Source organism: Anabrus simplex, chromosome 1, assembly GCF_040414725.1.
Source record: "Anabrus simplex isolate iqAnaSimp1 chromosome 1, ASM4041472v1, whole genome shotgun sequence".
NCBI classification, from domain to species: Eukaryota; Metazoa; Arthropoda; class Insecta; order Orthoptera; family Tettigoniidae; genus Anabrus; species Anabrus simplex.
The window spans coordinates 1,051,302,765-1,051,326,808 of NC_090265.1; the positions used below are offsets into that span (position 1 = coordinate 1,051,302,765).

The following is a 24,044-nucleotide window of genomic DNA, read 5'->3' on the forward strand; positions in this document are numbered from 1 at the left end:
TATAATCTGTATAATCATAATCATCAGTTTGCCCCTCCAGCGAGCCGGCTAGGGTGTTTGAAAACGAGCATCTTCCAAAGTTGCCTATTCAAAAAGTATTTGCTGTACATGACAGATCCCCACTTCCATTCTCTTCTCTCCACATCTTCTCTCAGTTGGTCCATCCATCTTCTTCTTCTTCTTCGTCTTCCAGCTGGTCTTCTAATTGTTAATCTCTTTTTCAATTAAGAACATGGTAACCTTGTGCTAATCATTCGTTTACACATGCCCAAACCATTTAAGTCTAGATGACCTAAGTTTTTCCTCCATCGATTCATTTAGACCTAGGTTAGATCGGATCTCATCATTTTTCACGTGATCAAGTCACGTCTTTTGGAGGGCAGTTCAAAGAAATTTCATTTCACAGGCCTGAATCCTACTACAATCCTTTGATGTTAGTGTGCAGGTTTCCAGAGAATATGTAAGGATGGGAATGAAATATGACTTCTACAGAATCATTTTTGTTCTTTGTGGGACTTTCTCATCCCATAGTAGGTGTCTAACGATACTGTAAAAGTTAGAGCCTTTGGTTACTCTGTTTGTTATTTCTATCTTAGCTCTATTATTACCAGCCATTACGCTTCCTAAATATCTGAATTGGTGTACTACTTCAACTTGGCGGTCCTGTATTTTTATTTTGCATTCTGTATTATGTCTGCTAATTTCCAATGCTACTGTTTTTGATGGGTTCAATTTAATTCCATAATCATCAAACTTCTTACACCATGTATTCAGATTATTTTGCACTCCCTCCACTGTTTCATCCCATATTGCCACATCATCTGCAAACACCAGAGCCTGAAGATCTTTATTACCCTTTCCTTTTAGTTCCTTTAAAATGGTATCCATAACTGCTATGATTAGAAGAGGTGATAAGGCAGTTCCTTGTTGTACTCCTTTGGTTGTATTGAACCATCCAGAGTGACTATCTCCAATACTGATACAGCTTTTGCAATTGGTATCTAGCATTTGGATCTTCCTAACAAGGTACTCTGGTACACCAAGTTTTCTAAGACTTTTCCAAATAGTTGATCTAGGAACATTATCATACGCCTTTTCAAGGACCATAAACACAATAATTAGGTCTTTTCCTCTTTTCCAGTGTTTCTCTGCCAACATCATCAAAGCAAATATCAGATCTGTTGTGCTCCTTCCAGCCCTAAAGCCATGTTGTTCCTCTTCTAACATTGGCTCTATCTAGTATAACCCTTACTCTGGCTTCGATGATCTTCTCCATAATTTTAAAGCCATGTGATAGGAGGGCAATGCCTCTGTAATTTTCACTTTTCCTTCTACTCCCTTTCTTAAAGACAGGAACTATCATCCCTTTTGTCCAATCTTCAGGTATTTCGTTATCCTTCCATATAGCTGGCTTACGGATCAAAACCAATTTGACTTGGAGTGAACACTTGAAATTTCTTATATTTCACTTGTCAAAAAACTTGCTTCTTCAAATGATCCACTGCTCGCTGGACATTGAACTGATGTGCAAGATGTGGATTTTCTATTACTGGAACTATGTCATTCCATGGTCTACTAGGATATTGATTGAAATGTAGGACCATTGGAATTTGATTTGTAGCTTCGTGAATGGTTTTATTCACACAATTCATCATAATCGGTAGTACATTTGTCCAACTCCAAAGTTTTCTTCTGCAATGAATTCTGCAAAAGTTTTTTTACTTCTTGCATTACCCTTTCACCTGGTTTACTCTCCAGTCTTCTTACTGAATTTAAAACATGTCGGATGTTAAGTTCACACATAGCTTGCTTAAATTCAAGTGAGGTAAACTGAGAACCATGATCAGTTACCAAGAAATCTGGTTTTCCCATACGTGGTATAAGAATCATCTTTATTCTTCTCAAAACCTGCTTAGTGTTCGCTAGCTTTCTGCAGGAGATATAAAGTAAGATATTTTGAGAATACATCCATCGTGACCAAAATAAATTTAAAACCCATTTTTTCACATGGCACAGGCCCAAATATATACATTGCATATAGTTCTTGTAGCCTAATTCGTAGTATAGGAATTGGTGACTGTGTTAATATGAAATTATTAGACTTCACTCTCTGGCAAACATCACAAGTTTTTTTACTTCTTGCATTACCCTTTCACCTGGTTTACTCTCCAGTCTTCTTACTGAATTTAAAACATGTCGGATGTTAAGTTCACACATAGCTTGCTTAAATTCAAGTGAGGTAAACTGAGAACCATGATCAGTTACCAAGAAATTAATTTAATCCATGTAAAAGATTACTGTAAAGTGGCTACAACTTGATCCACACCAGTGTGACCAATCATTCTATGAGATTGCCATACGAGATCATCTTGTAATTCAGTTGGTACCATAATCTTCAACTTGGTATCCTCTTGGTCCATAAACTTATACATAATCTCATTCTGATATAAATAATCTCGAGATATACAATGAGTTTCCTCATATCCTTGTTCCCCAGGTAATAACTTTTGTGTGAAATAATCAATTAATGGTCTTAGAAATTTATCTCTTCTCTGAGAATGTTTGAGATATTCTAATTCTCTTAAAATTTCATAATATTCAGGAATCAGTTCTATTGATACCACGTCTCTGACTTCAGTACTGGGATTTCTACTAAGGATATCTGCTAAGATGTTATCTTTTCTTTGACAACAATGGAAATGTGAAAATTGCTGAAAGAACAATGTCCAACAGGCTACTCTTCCACTTGGCAACAGAGTGTAGTGGTAAATGAGGATGATAAAAAAAAAAGAGGGTGATATTGCAATGGCAAAAGTGGAAATGACTGTTAAAACAAATGAAAACAGAAAAAGCAGCAGGGATGGACAAAATATGCGAGGAAATGATAAAGGCAGCATGACCTATTTATGCTGCTAAGGTCTATATGGAGGAAAAAGCAAGTACCTGATGACTGGTGTAAGGGTGTAATGATATTTAGGAAAGGTGACAGGAAAGTATGTGACAATTATCGAGGAATTACACTGTTGGTACAAGTAGCCAAAATATTGGAAAGAATAATAGACAGGAGGATGAGAAGAAGAGTGGAAAGTAATTTAGAAAAAGAGCAGTATGGATTTTGACAGGACAGGTCAACAACAGACTCTATATTTACTATGAGATTACTAATGGAAAAACATCTGGTCACGGAATTCCTTGATCTAGTGAAAGCATGAGGTAGTGTTAATATAGAAAAAGTGTGGGAAACCCTGGAAAGAAAGGGATGTGGAAAGCAATCAAGTGAACCCCAGTGGGGTGAACATGAAAATGAAAATCCACCGCCTGTTTCCAATCATTCGACCGGATCAGGAATGGAATGAATGAAGCCCCCATCTAGTGGCGAGGATAGGAATTATGCCGCCTGCTGAAGCCTGTCGCACTCCTCTGGGACAATGATTAATGACTGACAGATGCAATGGAATGATATTGGAGTGTGTTGCTGGAATGAAAGATAACAGGAAAAACTAGAGTACCTGGAGAAAAACCTAGTGGGGGGAGGAGAACATATTGGTTTAAAAACTAAACTGGACTAAGACAGGGAAGTGTATTGCCTCTACTTATGTTTATAATGGTTATAAATGAAATTCTAAAGGAAGCATATAGAGGGGATATGAAAATATTGTTTGCAGATGACACTGTGATCCGGGGAGTTAACAATACAGAAGTGCAAATCCAACTAGAGGCCTTAAATGACAATATTGAGAAATATGGTATGAAATTCAGTGTGGAGAAGAGCAAAACTGCGGTGATAACATGAGGAGAAGGAAAAGGAATCGTTAATATCAAGGAGACAAAATCTCGAGGTTGGTGAATGCTTCTAATATTTTTTAAGTGAAATAATGCAAGATTTAAGGTTGGATAAGGAGATCAACAGATGAGTGCAAGTGAGAAATACGTTCTACCAGGATGTGAGGAACAGAGAATTTGTAGCGAGATAATGTACAAGATGTACTATACCCTTGTACTTGGACATTGACAGCAAGAAATGAGAGTAAAATTCAGACCAGTAAGATGAAGTTCCTGAGGAGTATGGTAAGGAAGACAAGGGGAGACGGAGTAAGAAATACTGAGTCCGAACAAAAAAAGAGATAGGCGTAGAAAAGCAGAATTATAGGATGAAGAAGAATAAATCGAGATGGTTTGGACATTTTATGAGGATGGAGGAGGGAAGGATACCAAAACAAGTGTTGGAGGCTAAGAAAGAGTAAAAGACAACAAGGAGTACAGGATTGGAGTAAATTATCAAGGGAAATGTTCAGTAAATTTTCAAGTTCTTTGAAAATTTTAAAGAAAAAGCTAGGTAAACAAATGATAGGGAATCTGTCTGTCACCTGGGCGATGGCCCTAAATGCCGAACATTGATGACGGATTGATTGACTGATTGATTGATGGACTTTACAGAAATCATGAGCACAGGGAGTTACTGTTGAAACTTGACAATCATTCAAGCCATCACTTGACAGGAGTTGCAGTGAGCCTTTCATAGAGGGGTGTGATAGACAAGAGAGGGTGGATTACTTTTACTGGTTAATGCTCTGTACTACTACAACTACTACCTTACCACCACCACCGCTACTACTACTACTACTACTACTACTACTACTACTACTACTACTACTACTACTACTACTATTATTATTCTGCAAGTATATGGAATTAACAGAATAAAGGACAGAAAAGGAAAGAGTATTTCACAGATCAAGGATTATACCTACAATCTAGAGACTCAATAATAATAATAATAATAATAATAATATGGAGTACATGGAATGTAACAGGCAGGGGAGTGGCACAATTTACATCGGAGGTGTTGATCTTGGTAACAATGAGAAATAGAAGTACCTTTGGGTGTGTGCTCAACCGGAATGGTGGTTGTAAAAACTATGTTAAAGCAAGAATACAGGCAGGTTGGCTAAATTTCGAGAGATGCCGAAATGCTTGCAGACAGACAAATGCCAAAGAAACTTAAGAAAAAGGTGTATAAACAAGTTCAAGTTATGAGACGGCTCGGAGTGCTGGGCATTAAGAAACAAGGAAGAGACGATGCTCTACTCAGCGGAAATGAGCTTAGAAGGATAGTAAGTGTCACCTTTGCCGATCATAGAAAGAATGAGGACATTCGGGCAGAAATTAAATCTGCAAGCATTATTAACATGGTAAGAGAGAGGCGGCTCTTCTGGCATGGCCATGTGCACTTGCTTAATAGAGTATTGGAGGAACAAATGGGAGGAAGAAAAGGCTGTGGAAGACTTAAACTGGCCTTAGATCTGAAGATCAAAATGGATACGGCACAACTCCGGTTCACCGGTGAGGATGCCAGGACAGAATGCTATGGAAACATCACTGTTGTGTTGCTGACCCCACATACGGGATAAGGCATGAAATAATAATAATAATAATAATAATAATAATAATAATAATAATAATAATAATAATAATAATAATAATAATAATTTAATTGTAGAAAAGAGGACTTAAATTAACAATACTACAGCTATTTAAAATAAAAAAAAGGCAGGGATCATTTAAGGATAGTTGTTACTTCAATGAGACGAACGTCTAAAATATGCTTTAAAACAAACAAACAAACAAACAAACAAACAAACAAACAAACAATATACAATCAAGCGCAAGCAGAAAGCAAATAAGCAAAGCAGCAACATGCCTTTCGTGCCAAAGCGTCATCCCTTACTCTGGCTAGAGGCAATTCTTCATCATCATCTTGAGAAGGAGTAGCTTGAACCCCCTTGGCCTCTTCTTCTGCAGCTCTTGAACCAGCACTGCGGCCTCGTGACCTTGGAGCTACGGGTCCATGTGGCTGCAACAGTTCAGGAGTATTTATTTATTTATTTATTTATTCATTCATTCATTCATTCATTCATTCATTCATTCATTCATTCATTCATTCATTCATTCACAAAGTACAAGATACACTAACACTGAGCAAACTTCACTTGTACTTTCAATAGACTAACTGAGAAATGTAAACTTTCATGATAAAATATAACAAACACAACAAAAGATAAAATGATCAGGTACAGAGTCTACTAATAACAACTGACTAAATCGAAAACCATGAGAATGTCCATGTTCATAGCCAAGTTGTCGTGGGTTAAGATGGTGGTATAACAACTTCACATAAACTTATCCTTAAGAGACTATTTACACTCCTCTCAAATATACTTTTATTTGATGCTATAATGGTTCATGTTTGTGGGTTACTGTAGTCACGTCCTAGTTCGTGAACATGGGCAACGGCTGAGTGGCCTAGTAAGTGGTCCTGAGAGTCGGGATACCAGTTGCTATGGAATGGGAGTGGGCATCTCGGACATATTCTGAGTCATGGCCCTCCTTGTGCTCAGGCGGCTAGGACTATACAATTCACCGGTGGTCCATAACCTGTTAGAGGAGAGATCCTCACTTGGACTATGTGCAAGTAGGGTAGCATCCTGCTTCATGAATTTACCGAGCTCAGAACATTTTAAGCAAGCCTTGGACCTATGGGAGTAATGGATTCCCACTCTCATTTGACAGGCGAGGGACTCCTTGGAAACAACTTGGCGAACGAAATGGAACTCGATGGGGAGCTATCAATATTAATGGGGCTTATGGAAGAAAGAAGGTACTACTGGCTGAGTCAGCAAAGAGGAAGCATCTGGATGTGCTAGGAGTAAGTGATATTCGGGTAAGGGGAGATAATGAGGAAGAGATAGGAGAATATAAAGTGTACTTGATGGGTGTTAGAAAGGGAAGGGTGGAGTCTGGGGTAGGGCTCTTTATCAGGAATACCATTGCACGCAACATAGTTTCTGTTAGGCACGTAAATGAGCGAATGATGTGGGTAGATTTGTCAGTTCGAGGAATTAGAACAAGAATTGTGTCCGTGTATTCACCATGTGAGGGTGCAGATGAGGATGAAGTTGACAAGTTTCATGAAGCATTGAGCAACATCGTGGTCAGGGTCAACAGCAAGGATAGAATAGTGCTAATGGGAGATTTCAATGCGAGGGTGTCGGATGGCGACGTTAAGCTTTTTTTTTTGCTAGTTGTTTTACGTCGCACCGACACAGATAGGTCTTATGGCGACGATGGGACAGGAAAAGCCTAGGAGTGGGAAGGAAGCGGCCGTGGCCTTAATTACGGTACAGCCCCAGCATTTGCCTGGTGTGAGAATGGGAAACCACGGAAAACCATTTTCAGGGCAGCCGACAGTGGGATTCGAACCCACTATCTCCCGGATGCAAGCTCACGTTAAGCTTTGACTAGACAGCCTGGTACTACAAAGGCCATCCGGAAAGTGGTATCCGTTTGCACAATTAAGATACAGAAGTAAATATTAACAAATATACACATTTTTATTGGAAAGAGCATACTTTACACCACTTCTCCACATAATCTCCAAGCAAATTTAGGCATTTGTCATAACGTGGGACAAGTTTTTGTATTCCAGCGTCACAGCCCTCTGCCGCCAGCGTATTGAGACACGTAGTCACGGCTCGTTTAAGTTCTTCATTGCTGTCAAATCTTTTCCCCACCAGAAAGTCTTTAAGCTTCGTAAAGAGATGAAAATCTGAAGGGGCCAAGTCCGCCCTATACAGGGGATGGTCGAAGGTTTCCCACTTGAATTGCTGCAAAAGTTTTTGTGTTATTGTAACTGTATGAGGCCTGGCATTGTCATGAAGGAGAATGACACCTGTAGACAACAGATCTCGCCGTTAATTTTGTATTGCCTGCCATAATTTCTTTAATGTTTCACAATACGCATTAGCATTAATTGTGTCTCCACAGACCATAAAATCAATGAGCAGTACACATCGGCGATCCCAGAAAACGGTTGCCATGAGTTTCCTGGTGGACAGAACTGTCTTGAATTTTTTTGGTTTGGTTGGTGAATGAGCACAATGCCACTCCATTGACTGTCGTTTACTCTCAGGTGATGCATAACAAATCCATGTTTTGTCCCCAGTAATGATGCGAGTCAGGAAAGAGTCTCCTTCATCGGAATAACGTCCCAGAAATGTCAGTGCTACAGCCATACGCTTGGTTTTGTACTCCTCTGTAAGCATGCGAGGGACCCACCTTGCACAGATTTTTCAATAATACAGATGGTCTTTGACAATTTCATGAACAATTGCTCGAGACACATTAGGGAAATGTTCACAGAGTTCATCAATTGTGACGCGCCGATCGTTGCTCACCTATTTGTCTACTGTGCTCAGCAGTTGGTCTCCCTGAACGCTCCTCATCATGCGTATTCCCCCTCCCCAGGTTGAAGTTGCGACACCAGCGCCGAACAGACGATTCGTCCGTCACGTTGTCTACATACACCTCCATTAATTGGTGATGAATATCACAAGAATGGAAAATTCTAATTTCCCATGGAGGGAATTAGATATTTTTCACCAATAGAGAATGTCAAAAACATATCAGATGTAAGGCTTTTCAGGCGTTTGCTCTATTAACCAGCGTTTCGTCTTAGGTCTGACACTAAACTCGTCAGAGTGGGATGTGTCAGACCCTACCCACTGACGCTGGGTGTATGCAGGTGAGCTTATCAGAAGCCCATATAAGAGGCACAGTCTGATAACTGCATACGGGAGATAAATCTCTTCTGATAAGCTCACCTGCATACACCCAGCGTCAGTGGGTAGGGTCTGACACATCCCACTCTGACGAGTTTAGTGTCAGACCTAAGACGAAACGCTGGTTAATAGAGCAAACGCCTGAAAAGCCTTACATCTGATATGAATACCACAAGGTCGAACGTTTCATGCATTAAGAAATTTAATCACGGCCCTCACTTCACAACTGGTGGGGTTCTCAATTTGTTTAAACATTTTAAACGATCACAGACACAACACAGGCAATGCTAGCATCACGCAACCTCACACAGAGCAGGCAGACAAGCCACTGACGCGGTTTGACCTTGCCCAGTGGCTACCCGAGTCATCAGCGCTTCATAAGGTGCTAACGGGTACTACTTTCCGGATGGCCCTCGTATTTGACAGCAGTGGGCTATGTCCTGGCATCGGGTTTCAAGGTTAGTGTATAACAGGCTGCACAGAACAGGGGTTTCTGCATTTGGGAGGCTTCAGCTACGCTCGGTCATGACGTCAGCCAGTTACCAGTTACAGTCTTGCTAAAAGTCTGTGCGGTAACATGTGAGTAGGGTGAGCTTCTTCAATATTTGCTTTGATTTTATAGTTTCATGGGGCTTTCTATGACTAGTCCTTGTGGTGAATAGCTACTTTCTTATTCGAGTGTTATTCAGAGTTTGACTTGAATTGATTTGTCGTGGGTTGTATATAAACATGTCTGGTTATGATGTGTACGGTTGCTGTGTGCATTAACAGATGGGTGAAAACCAGGAAAGATCCCTCCAAATGTCATATCTAATACTTCAATTTCCCAAAAAATGAGGAACTCAGAAAGAAGTGGATCCAAAGATGTAGGTATGATGATCTAAAAGAACCTGTGGAAGCTCTGGTTAAGAATGACTATCATGAAATTAAAGCAAGCCATGCAGGTTCAATCCTGACTCAGTCCGGTGGTATTTGAAGGTGCTCAAATACGTTGTGTCGATAGATTTAGTGGCATTTAAAAGAACTCCCACAGGACTAAATTCCAGTACCTTGGCATCTACAAAAACCGTAAAAGCAGTTAGTGGGACGTAAAGCCAATAACATTATTAAAGCATGCCACAAAATCGATTTCAGTTATCCAAACTGTAGGAGCACAGAAAAGATGAACGCTGCACAATTAATGTCACACAGTGTAGCTACAGCATTACATCATTTCAAATTAGATGATGCAACTGTTGCTGAAAGCACGAGTAAAAATTCAATGGAACGGTTAATAATTGGTATAATCCCATGAATTCCTACAGTCCAACATTCTCTAAGCTCCCTAGCAAAAATGTGTATGGTCTTGAGTTAGAACGAGAAGACGAAATTTTAGATAAAATGTGTGGCCTTAGTAATAGTATGACCTGCAAAGGGGAAAATAGTTAAGCAAGTATTCCAGAAAGCTATTCTTGTGACTATATCTTCTCCATGAAATATTTGATGTCAGAAGTTCAGATTATAGGAATGAATTACATTTTAACCCACTAACTGAACCAAGATTCACTCAAGAAATTGTTTTCCCAGATCCGTTGTCGAGGAGGATTATACGATCACTCTATTGCGCTGAACACTCTTTTATCCTCTTTGGATGATTATTCTCAGAAATAATGCCGGTAAAATAGAGAAACACAAGAACATGCAAACAGAAACCTCCGGTGAATATCTCTCATCACAAATGCTGTGGAAGTGCAGAGTAACGTGTCATGAATCAGAAAAATTTATGTTCTTATAATGGACAGTCTGCAATGTGTTCAATGGTGGAACATCTCTCAAACTCTACATTATTAGTTAAACGTCAACACAGAAATGAAGATCATAACTTACGATAGCCTCAAGAGGATCGGGAGTAATACAGAACCTAGTTTCTTTAATATGTGCAAGTGACCATAATTTAAGTAGTGATATGGTAGCCATGTTTGTGAAAATGAGGACATACTGTATGCTCATATAAATTTTTTTCAATTTTATATTTCAATTTTTCAATAAAATGTATCAAGTAAATTATATTACATAAGTCTTGGTTATTCATCTTTATGGTTATGTAATATTATTTACTCTTGTCAATTAATTCTTATATAGAAGTGAAAGTCAAGAAGATAAAGAAAATTAAGAAACTTACCAGTTAAAGTAAGATTAACTAATCATAATAGAACTGTCTGTCTGTTCCTTCGTTCACTTGCTTGTTTATTGGTAATATTTAATACTCAGTTTTGTATAACTCAGAATTCTTTATTGGATTTCAGTAGCTTAGTGTGTCCACTAAAATCCTGTCAGCAATAACCACAGTCTTGTGACAAAATTAGCTCTACTGTATTGTATATTATTGTATTTGTTATCCACTATTTATAAAGTCAATTTTAACAGGTGTAGCAGGCACATGAGCTAATAATTAATTAAAACAAATCACAACAACTAAACTGCTTTGGGAAGCGCTTCCACGATCAGAGAGCAGGTATTTGTGGGATGTCAGCTCGAACAGTCAATGACTGCAAGTTAGCTGTTGTGGGTAATCTGTTGTAAACTAACCTTGACCGGGTTTCACCCTCTCCCTTCCTACTAACATAAATCACGTCATTCGTACCATCTCATTAACTTCACTAACGAGGTTGAAATCAGAAAGGGTATCCGGTCATAAAAATCACTACGAAAATTCGTCTCACTTCATAATTGACCCTGTAGAGAAATGGGACACTCTCTCTCTCACTCTCTTTTTAACTACCACCACTGACTCGAGAACAGATTCCCATAAATTTAATCCATCGGGGGGGGGGGGGGGGGGAGTAGCCCGAAAATTAATTAATAATGAAACATTTTAAAAAATTCCAATGAAAATTAATTAAATGTATATTCTTATTGTCTTTACGGATTAATCAGTATGCCGAACCTTTATGGTTTCCCTAGCATTAGGGCAACTATCCTAAGTGGATTTCCTCTCTCCATAAATAAAAATATACCAATAATATTGTCTGTATATTTTAATTTCTGCCTGAAACTTCAATTTCATCTTAAGAGTTCAGAGAAGGCAGCACTTGGATACTGTGGGCTGCCACTTAAAAGGATAAAATCCGATTGAAGCCAATGAGGAAAAAAAAAACAACTCAAAAACCAAAACAAATCACCTACTTTTCTGTACAAACAGTAGAAGTTCACTACAGTGAGTACGGCATATAACGAGAACCCCGTTATAACGACAGATTTTGTCTATCCCTTCAATTTCTATATTAAACTGTGTATTATCCTTCGGTTTCAGCGAGAGCCTGATCACTGACTAATCCGTTATTACGAGCGATTAAGTGCGCGCGATTTTTTCCGTTACCAATATTTGAACACCCAGCGATTATATTACACGCGATCGACCATCTGTGGTATTGTTAGCTTCCTATGTCGATTAACGAGCTCTCTCGTCGACATTCGAAGGCGATGTCGGGGTTGATTCATAATATTTGTCAATTGCTGTTCTGTAAAGAAAATCAGAATGAAAGAGGAAACCACGTTTTCATAATAACTACGTAAACTATGTGGTCGATAGCAGTTGTTAACTCATTAGAAATAAAGGATAAGTAAACGATCACTTAATTTTAATACGCTTCATTGAAACTAAGAATGCGATACACTCAAGATATGAGAAATGGAGGAGGAGAACATGTTTTTGTAACAAATATGTAAATAACATGGCCATTATCAGTTGTTAAATTGTACTCTACAATGAAATTAAGTAAGAATATGACACACCTCAAGATACGGCAGAGTGCATCACTGATTTCACAGATTAGTTTATATTTTCTCGCGTCTGGTTAAATTTGAGAGAATATTCTCGTATATTTATAGTGAGAACGTTATCATTTCTCTACTGGTGCTTGGAATATCTTTTCATTAGACATATAGTACAGTTAAATTAGGTTAGGTGACACTTGTTTGAATAAGAAAACTGAAACATATGCCACAAAATGTGATCGGTCATCTGCGGTACCATATCGTTTTTTTACTAAGTACACTTGCGAGCTCTCTTGTCGACATTCGAAGGCGATATCGGAGTTGATTAGTAATACCCGTCGACTGCTGTTCTCTAAAAGAAAATTCAAGATGAAAGAGGTTAACACTTTTTTTTAAAGAGTAAATAGTGTGGCCAATAGCAATTGTTAACTTGTTAAAGAAAGGCTGAAGTAAACTATCGCTTATTTTTACTATTATATACCGTGCTGAAATTATGTAAGAATGTGATACACCTCAAGATATGGCAGAGTACATCACTGATTCAGAGGATATTTTATATTTTCTCATGTCTAATTAAATTTTGGAAAGGCTCTTCCCATCTAAATTTGTAGTGAGGAGGTTATCATTTCTCTACGCTCACTTGAAATATGTTTTCATGATACATATACAATTAGGTTAGGTGACTCTGTTTGAAGGAGGAAACTGGAACATTTACCACAGAGGCCTCTGGAGTGATATAATTTTTTTTTAGAATGAATTTAGATTAGATTTATTTATCATCAACAGGTTATTTTCCCAATTGAAGATGATTCAATAAAACATAATATACAACAAATACACCTTAAGTAAATAACACTAATTTCCTAAAGTAATAACCAAGTTCAAACTAAATCTAGAGACCTTTTTATATGCATATTTACAAAACCATATTAAATAAATAAATAAATAAATAAATAAATAAATAAATAAATAAATAAACTAAATCTCCTTAAATAATTGACATTAATTTAACTATACGTAGTAACATTTACATACAGATAGGGCCTTACATTCATGAGGTCATTAGGGCATGTCTGATTTTAGATGGGGGTGAGTGAAAAAGGTCCACTGATTCACTCACCTCATTCAGTGATGTTAGTGCCTCACAAGCCATGAGTTAACCCGAGCCACAGTTCTCACTTTAGGCAGATGAAAAATATACCTTTGCCTAGTATTGCGACGAGGAACATGTAATGGAATCAGTTCCAGTAATGTTGAGCAATCCACTCTATTCGTCAGACACTTATAAAGAAAGAGGGCATTGGTACATCTGCGGTGTGAGTGCAATGTCCTCATGCTCATAGTCTCACAAAAAGACTCATAATCGGACGAAGAGAGAGAAATACCCAAACCCTTGTAGCTGATCCATTTCATGAACCTTATTTGGACTCTTTCCAAGTTTTGTATTAAATACTGCTGAGAAGGCAGCCACATCTCGCAACAGTATTCTAACGATGGCCTGATTAGAGTGCAAAACAAAGTTATTACAGTTCTAGGAGAAACATATTCGGCACAATTTCTTTTCAGAAAGCCAAGTAATTTAAACCCTTTCCTAGAAATATTGTCTAAATGTTTCTCGAAGGAAAGACCGTAGCAGTATGAAAGTGTCACACCAAGATCATTTATTTCATTCACACGAGCTATTTGGAAATTGCATAAATGGTAAGGGTAATTTACTGGTTCCAACTTGCGTGAAAATGTAATTGTGTTGCATTTTGAAATATTCAAACCAAACAGCCACTTTTTACACCAGTTACTTAGTAGGTTTAAGTCAGACTGTAACAACTTACAGTCCAACTCACTATTCTTCTTGCTATGGGCTTTACGTCGCACCGACACAGATAGGTCTTATGGCGACGATGGGACAGGAAAGGCCTAGGAGTTGGAAGGAAGCGGCTGTGGCCTTAATTAAGGTACAGCCCCAGCATTTGCCTGGTGTGGAAATGGGAAACCACGGAAAACCATTTTCAGGGCTGCCGATAGTGGGATTTGAACCTACTATCTCCCGGATGCAAGCTCACAGCCGCGCGCCTCTACGCGCATGGCCAACTCGCCCGGTCAACTCACTATTGATTACCTTAAAGATCTTTAGATCGTCAGCATAGAGAAGGCAATTACTGTGTTGTATAACTGTTATATCATTTATGAATATGACAAAGAAAAGAGGGCCCAGTAAAGAGCTTTGGGGGACACCTGAAGTAGGGTGGTATGACTTTGACATAATACCATCAGCTTTTACTACGCAAACTCTATTAGTGAGATAGCTTTTAACCCACTCCAAAGCACTTCCTCCTATCCCATATGCTGACAATTTGGTGAGTAGAGCATCATGTTGAACTGAATCAAAGGCTTTCGAGAAGTCCATATAAACAACATCCACTTGTTGCCTCCTATCGAGAGATTCTGAAATGAAATTGATATACACCGCCATATTGGACACGGTAGAGCGTTTCTGTACAAAACCGTGCTGCGCTATATTAATATACTGTGAAACTGAACTGTACAATCTCTTATACACAATCTTCTCTGCCACCTTTGAAATTAGGGAGAATAACAGAACAGGTCTATAGTTATCAAACACCATTTTGTCTCCTTTCTTGAACACTGGTATGACGTAACCTTTCTTCCACTCACACGGAAAATACCCTGACGAGAATGACATATTTATTATGATGCTAAGTGGCCTTCCTAGCTCAGATGCACATTCTTTTAATACTATTGCGGGTACGTCATCTGGACCACATGATTTGGAGGTATCCAAAGAAGCAAGAATTGAAGATACCTCTGCTGGAGAGGTCACTATTGAAGTTAGGCCTATATCACACACGGATGAAGTGGATACATTACTGTACACTGTGCGGCAGGTGAGTGATACTTTTCAAAGGTATCCGCAAAACTGTCCAAGATGCTCCTCTTGTCCTGTAGTTCTTTCCCGTCCTGAAGCATAGTACATGGCAGGCGAGATGACCTCCATTTGTTGTTTACAAAATTCCAGAAACACTTCGGGTTGGCAGCTAATTTGGATTCCATCGAAGTTATATAGTTTCTGTATTTTTTGAGCTGAAGATGCTTAAATTCACCGCGTACGGTCGAAAATTGCACATAATCACTATTATGGCCCATTTTTAAAACTTCCTTCTTGCCCTCTCCTTTTCTTTTAATTTATCTATTACCTCAGAGTCGTACCAGCATAGGTACTTCCACGTGCTAACTATCCGGGACGGTACAGTGTCTTTTATTACAGCGCGAAGGAAGTCGTAGAAAAGGGTTAACACCTCGTCGACGGAGGGGGAGTCCTCAAATTCCAGGGACACAACAAAAGGAGATCTCTCACTTGAGGAAAATCGGCCTTAGTCCATGCGAACATGAACTCACACTTTCACGTAGTATCGGATTTCGAAAAAAGAACAAACGAGTAAGCTGTAGTGTAGATATCATCCGTGAAAATACAAGTTTTGAATAAACTGATTGTTATTTCATACCGTTTGTAATGTGTATGGAGTTTTTCCCGACATTTACGAAAAATCTGATATACCGACAATCCGTTATAGCGAGGAAATTTTTGCCATTATGAATTCTCACTGTAATGGGCTTCTACTGTAATGTTAACTCATTTATACAGACTGGTAAACCGAAAATGAAAACAGGCATAATGGAGCAACACAAAGTTGTCATCATGGGACTGCAAGAAATAAGAAACACCGATGAGGACACCATGGAATTTCAAGGATACAGGCTTTACACAGGTATACTGGGCAAAAGAGTGATAACATATGTTTCACAGGTTGGAACAGGCTTTTTGGTCAGCCTTAAAATAATAAACTATATACAAAATTTGAAGTCACAATCTTCAAGAATTTCAACACTAACTCTAAAGGCTTCTAATAAAATCTACACCTTAATAAATGCCCATGCTCCAACTAATAATAAGTCTTCAAAATACTGCAAGGAATCAGAAAAATTTTGGGACCTCCTCCGCCAGACCATAAACAACATTCCCAAAAACAATGTAAAACTATTAATGAGGGACTTCAACGCTCAGCTCGGCAGAGAAAGACGATACCACAACATCACTGGAAAATGGCCGGCCCACAAGAGAACAAACAAAAATATCGACTCATTGATCTCTGCATACACCCCAGACTAATCTCGAAAACCACATATTTCAAGAGAAAATCTCAAAAGCTCAAACCATGGAAACACCCTGACCACACTAAAGGAAAATGGCAGCTAGATCATATCTTCTTGGACAAACAATATCACACAGAGATTTACGACGACAAAGTCCTCTGAGGAACAGATAGAGGTTCGGATCATAATATAGTCAAAATTAAAATTACATCAACTCCCCAAAAGAAACTACAAAACCAAGCTCCTAAACCTAAAAGAAAAATGGACCCAACCCAGCTTATCAAGAATGAAAATGACCAAAAAGCAAAGATAAAAAGAAAAATCACTAATAATCTTGTGAAGACCTACACAATAACCTTAAACAAATTGCTAAAGAATTGGCCCCAATAAAACCCTGTAAAAAGCATCAATGGTGGAACAGCAAATGTGATGAACAGTGAAGAAAAGACATGAAGCATGGCTATTACACTAATCTCAAAAATCAGGAATATCCTTCCAAAATCTAGTACAGCAAAGAATTAAGAGGAAACACCATAAGGATGCAATGAAATTAACTGAAGAAGAATTCAACAAAACAATATTGAGAGATTACTACAAAACTGAAATAGGAACTCCAAAAATATGAATCCCCAAATCCTACTAATAAAGGATGAAAATGGTAAGCTGGCCCATAACAATAAACACCAACACTCCAATTACACCACCATCAGAAAGCATCAACCCCTGCCCACAATAAAAGAAGTTTACCAAGCACTGGATGAGAAGAAAAATTACCAAGTGCCAGGAGAAAGTCAGACCTTTGTAGAGATCTGAAAATATGCACGAAGATCAGCAAAAATTGCCCTTCATCAACAGCTTGTCAACATATGGATATCAAAGAAAAACTACCAGAACATTAGGTGACTGTCATCATCCATCACCCACTACAAAATCACCATCATAGGTTGTTCTGCCATTCGGCAGGTCCAGTCATGGCTGTGACCTCCATATCTCTTGACCTTGTGCCCTTTTCTTTACTTCAGCATAATCTTCCTTTCTTTTTCTAATGCTGTCTAAAAACTGATATGTCTCCTTCTCCTTTTCCTTTAATCATCCCTTCAATTGCTACTCGTAATAAAGTATTATGTCTTGGATTATGCCCTATCCAATTTTTCTTCCTTTTTTGGATTACGGTCAGCATGGTCCTCACTTTCCACTTTCTTCAGAACTTACTCATTTGATATTTTATCTTCCCAGCTTACTCCTTCAATTCTTCTCCAAATCCACATCTCAAATGCCTCTATTCTTCTCTGTTCCTCCTTCCTTAATGTTCACGTTTCAGTGCCATAGAGCTATACTCCATACGTAACACCTTGCAAACCTCTTCCTCAGATCTTCCTTTAACGAGCCACAAAACAGTTTTTTCTTCTTGTTGAAGCTTTCCTACATAAAAAGGCTGACAAAAATAAAGACCATAACAACTACAGGGGAATTTTACTCCTAGACATTATATACAAAATCCTTTCAAGAATCATCCTTAACAGAACCAGATCACAACTCGTGAAGGAACTAGGAGAATACCAGGGAAGTTTCAGACCCTGAAGGAGCTGTCCTGACCTGATCATGAGTTTCAAGCTACAGAAGAAGAAACAGAGATGTGGTGAAATTTATAGACTTCAAATAAACATACAATCGCATCCACAGGGCATCTTGGACTACACTCCACATTCATAATTATGATATAACTTACCCTCACAAACAATAAGTCAGAAGTAAGGTTCAGGAGTGAACTATCAGCACCATTCAAGATCAAAACAGTACTATGCCCGGGTGATGGAATCTCACCCCTTCTGTTCAACTATGCTCAAGAAATGGTAATGAGGGAATGGTTTAAGAAGTGCCCCCAAAAATAAAAATAGGCAGGAAAATCCAAACAAATTGCCTTGACGATTTGGCATTACTAGCAACTGATTTACACAAAGCTAAAATACAGACGAATTTCATAACATTGCAACTAAAATTGGTCTTAAAACATCATTCTAAAAGACAGAAATTATTTTCCAAACACCAACATCATTAAAAGAAATAAGCATAAATGGTAATAGAATCAAAATTGTCACCCAATTCGAATACCTGGGAGAAGTAATAACAAACAACCTAAACAAGAAAACCTCAATCGAAATAAGAACAAACAAGCTACCTACAGCACAAAAATTAACCTCAGACATCTAAAAATAATTTAAAAAATCCATACACACAAAACTAAACCATTAGAACACAGTTATAAAACCAGAAGCAAGATATGCAGCAGAGACCCTCATTCACCTGTATGACCAATCAAAGACCGGCAGACTCCAAAAGATCGAAAGAAGAATTAGACAAAACCTGCATCAACAAAAAATACCAGGAAGACAGACAGTGGCAGACAGTACCCAACAAAGTCATGTACAAAGAGTTGGGACCCATTACTGATACTATGCATAAGAGGAGACTGGGATTTTTGAACAAATAATGATAATGCAGGATTCAAGAACTTCTGAAACAACTGGTACAGTATAATCTCGAATATTTCATAGCGTTCTTCTCATTGGCGCATAGAAATAGCAGTTTTCCTTTTAGGTAAGTATTCTATTATTATTTTACTTACTTTATTCATTTTCAACATACCATTTGCATAATTATAATACTATAATTCTATACCAGCAAGTAATATGGGAGATATTACAAATTTACAAATTTAGATTATTACCAAATCCATCAACGGCAACAATCACCGATGAGGATATTTTGTTCAGTTGTCAAGGTAACGAAATAACTGGCGATGTAGTGATTGTTGTCTTATTGCTTTTATAAGTTGTAAAATCGCATGGTCATTAGCCTCTATTGACCAGGAATATAAGGAAACGACTATTGAAATGAGAAGCAAAACGTGTAGAAACGACCGCTTTAAGAATTAAGAAGGGAATCATAACAGAGGGGCTGAAAGCCTAGAACTCAAAGAAGCCAGAAGATAATAAAATGTTATGACCTACAACGTCCCAAGCCCCTAAAACTTATTAACAATAACATTACAATGACTGACTACTTTTGTTAGCTCATGTGTTTGCTGTCCCTTCTGCTGCCATTCATCTTCATTGGATTGTATTACTGGTGCGGAACATATTCCCTTGCTTCAAACAGAAAGATATTGATGTACTGTTTTTGTATAAAACATATTGTAATATCTCGGCAGGGTAGATCGATGAACAGAGAAACTGGTAGCATTTAACTTCTAAAATTTATTATCTAATTACGTTGTACTTAATCTAAACATTAATACACACTGGCATATCAGGATCCCAACTTACAAGTCGCACAATTACAAAGTTCGCGCTCTCTCTCAATTATCCCTGTTCATTCACACTACTTCACACTTCATATTCTCCGCTAGCACTCACAGCCTCACAGAGTCACACAGTTGCTGCCACAGTCACAATCCTCAGTTCACAGCCTGCACACGTCAGTCTCCCAGTTCAGTTCAGGTTGACTTATGCTCCCCTTTCACTCCAATAGAACCTCTGTTCCCTATCCCCTGACAATATCCAGTGTTCTCTTCCACACCGCTTCAGAACTCAACATTTGCTACAAATCAGCTGGCCCAAGAGTCCCCAAATGGCGACAGACAAGCTGAATGAATACTCTATAGGTTGTCAACTCACTCTCAGACTGTCACCACTTAACTCACTGACGAAGCTCAACTAACTCACACCAAATGAACCGCACTCGCATGTCTCACCCGATTTATATACCTGGGCCAGCTGTTCCAGAACAGTCCGGAGGCTGGATACATCCAGAAACCTTGCGAGGTAGAAGGCTCCAGGTTAATTGTTCTTGTATTTTCCATTTGGTCCCCGCGCTGCCACGGCCGAATAGAGAGGGGGCCGGCCTTGCGCCTAGACTCGACCATGGGTGGTGTGGCATTGAAAGGTGGTGATAGGCCCTATAGTGATGTCACTGTTTCACGCAATGGTCCCGCCCGAAGTAAGAGATTGAAATGGCAGACGTGGAGGCTGCCCGCATTGCAATATACATTTCAAATTATCACAGTACACGAGAGACAGAGAGACACAATTCTGACTTACAGAACAAAGCAAATAATAGCATCTTGGAGATTGCTAGTCAGTCAGTCTTGACAAGTCTTCAAAGAAGGATGGAAAAATCTTGCCAAAACAGCACTACTAAACACCAAAGCACACCAAAGAACTCTGAGAAGAAAAAAATAGTTTCCTGCTATTTGTTTCACATCGCACCGACACAGATAGGTCTTACGGCGACAATGGGACAGGAAAGGTCTAGGAGAGGAAAGGAAGCGGCCGTGACCTTAATTAAGGTACAGCCCCAGCATTTTCCTGGTGTGAAAATGGGAAACCACGGAAAACAATCTTCAGGGCTACCGACAGTGGGGTTCGAACCCACTATCTCCCAAATACTGGATACTGGCCGCACTTAAGCGAGCAGCTATCGAGCTCGGTGTGGACAAATACAGGTTTCTCCAATTTTCTTTCGAACGTCATTCTTATAAAATTTCTTGTTAACGAGAATGATAAAAGAGCCAAGCCAACTTTTCACTGCATTGAATACACATATAAAATACACTGACAATTCAATATAATGGTAGGGTTGGCAATGAACATTTTACAGAGAAAGTCATGTTTCAATTTTCAAAATTATAAATGGTACAGAATATTTTACTTTGATACTGCTTACATGTTAATTGAACACACTGATAGAAGGCTATTCAACAGTAAATGGAAGCCATAACCACTTTGAACAGAACCTCTCAATGACAAATGATAATGAAAGATAACTCCAATAATTTAATATATATGACGAACAGGGTTAGGTAACACACTAACAGAGAGCCTATGACTAGAGCCCTGCACAGATGCGGATATCCGCGGATTTAGTGTCACGGCGGATACAAACTGTATGACAGTGCGGATAATTTTGATGATAATTACCAAATAATGACGTTTATTGGGGTTATTTGAAAGATCAGTCAGACTTCTGTGATTGTGGGGAGCAACAAACTACCCAACACCTGTATGACTGTCAGTCCTGCCCTGTTCGTTGTACACTTCAAGACTTGATTGAAGCCACTGAAGAGGAAATTTCTGTTGCCCATTTCTGGGCAGACATTTTGTGAAACATGTTTTGTGACATAAAATGTATTTTGTTTTGTTTGTAAATAATACCTTATTTATATTTTAAGCTTTTTTCAACACACTGACATGAAATAAATAAATAAATAAATAAATAAATAAATAAATAAATAAATAAGAACACCAATTGTGGCAAACAACGACGATGACTTCAAGAAACAGCTAAAACACAAGCACCGTGGTCCATAGATGGCCCTAACGAATTAAAAAAAAAATAAATAAAATGGCCAGCACACAAGAAAACAAATAAAAATGGAGAGACTAGCTGACCTGTGTAGAAACCATAATTTAATCTCAAAATCTACATGTTTTAAGAGGAAACCTAAAAAACTCAAAACATGGATACACCCTGACTACACTAAAGGAGAATGGCAACTGGATCACGTCTGCGTGGACAAATAACACCACAAAGAGATCTATGACGTCAAAGTCCTCCGAGGAATAGACACAGGTTCAGATTACTACGTAGTTAAAATTAAAATCACTCCCCAGAAGAGACAACAAAAGCAAGCCCTTAAAACTAAAAGAAAAATAGATCCTACCCAGCTAATCAACAACAAAAATTACCAGAAAGCAACTGAAAAAATAAAAATCACAGATAAACTTGAAGACTTAGTACACAACCTTATACAAATTGCAGAAGACCTGGCTCGAATTAAACCATGTAAAAAATGCCAATGGTGGAACAGTGAATGTGATGAAACAGTGGAGAAAAGACATCAGGTATGGCTATTACATCAGTCCCAAAAAACAGAAATATCCTATCAAAAGCTAGTAAAACAGAGAAAAGAAACTACCCAAGTCTTAAGAAGAATAAAAAGACAACATCATAAGGACACCCTGCAGTTAATTGAAGAACAATTCAATAAAACTCAATCAAGGGACTACTACAAAACCTTCAGAAAGCAGCTCCAAAAATATGAACCCCCAACCCTGCTGATGAAGGATGAAGATGGTAAGCTGGCCCATAACAATAAAGACAATGCAGAAATTCTGGCTAAACACTTCAACAAACTTTTAAATTGTGAGGAACCTACAGAACTCCTTCATTTGGACACCAATACCCCGATAAAAACATCACCAGGACCATCAATCCCCCCACAATAAAGGAAGTCTACCAAACTCTGAATAAATTAAAAAACTACAAAGCGCCAGGAGAAGATCAGACCTTTGCAGAAATCTGGAAATATGCAGGAACATCAGCAAAAGTTGCCCTCCATCAACAACTTGTCTCTATCTGGATTAAAGAAGAACTGAACAACAGCCCTCATTCATCCACTGCACAAAAAAGGAGACAAAACCGACCCTAATAACTACAGGGGAATTTCGCTCCTAGACATAACATACAAAATATTTTCAATAATCATCCTTAATAGGATAAGTTTACAACTTGAGAAAGAACTAGGAGAATATCAAAGAGGATCCAGACCCTGGAGGAGCTGTCCTGATCAGATCATGAGTCTTAAGTTGATAATGGACTATAACAGGAGAAGAAACAGAGATATGGTGATAACATTTGTAGATTTCAAGAAAGCTTATGATTGCATCCATAGAGAATCTCTGTTTAAAATTTTAAGACACCTTGGACTACACCCCAAATTAATAAACATGATAAAATTGACTCTCACCAACACCAAATCAAAAGTGAAGTTTAGGGGTGAAACATCAGAGACATTTGAAATTAAAACTGGACTACGGCAGGGAGATGGGCTCTCACCACCATTATTTAACTGTGCTCTAGAAATGGTAATGAGGGAATGGTTTAGGAAATGTCCCCCCAAAATAAAGATTGGATGAAAAATCAAAACAAATTGCCTGGGTTTTGCTGACGATTTAGCATTACTAGCAGTGGACATAAAAGAAGCAAAAACCCAGATATCAGAACTTCAAAATATTGCAAATAAAATTGGCCTCAAAATTTCATTTGAAAAAACAGAAATTATGCCCCAAAAACCAACACAGCTAAAAGAAGTCACCATAAATGGTAATAAAATCAAAATAGTAACTCAATTTAAATATCTTGGAGAAGTAATAACACAAAACCTAAATGATAAAATCTCAATCCAAATAAGAACAAATAGATTAGCTAAAGCACAAAAATTAACATGGGATATCTACAAAAAGAAATGTCTATCAATAAATACAAAAATAAAACACTACAACACAGTTATAAAACCGGAAGCTACATATGCAGCAGAAACACTCTCTTTTACCTGAATAAACAATCAAAGACTGACAGACTTCAGAAAATTGAAAGGAGGATTGGAAGAACCTGCATCAACAAAAAATACCAGAAAGATGGACAGTGGCGATTAATACC

At 38.3% G+C, this 24,044-nt stretch overlaps 1 protein-coding gene across 1 annotated transcript in view; it reads right to left on the reverse strand.

Annotated features, from left to right (window-relative positions):
* ash1 (histone-lysine N-methyltransferase ash1) overlaps nt 1-24,044 on the reverse strand; it is a 272,719-nt gene that overhangs the window by 22,790 nt on the left and 225,885 nt on the right. The window contains exon 14 of the mRNA XM_067137046.2: nt 5,729-5,854. Coding sequence (XP_066993147.2) covers nt 5,729-5,854 — 126 coding nt within the window. The remainder of the gene's footprint in view (nt 1-5,728; nt 5,855-24,044) is intronic.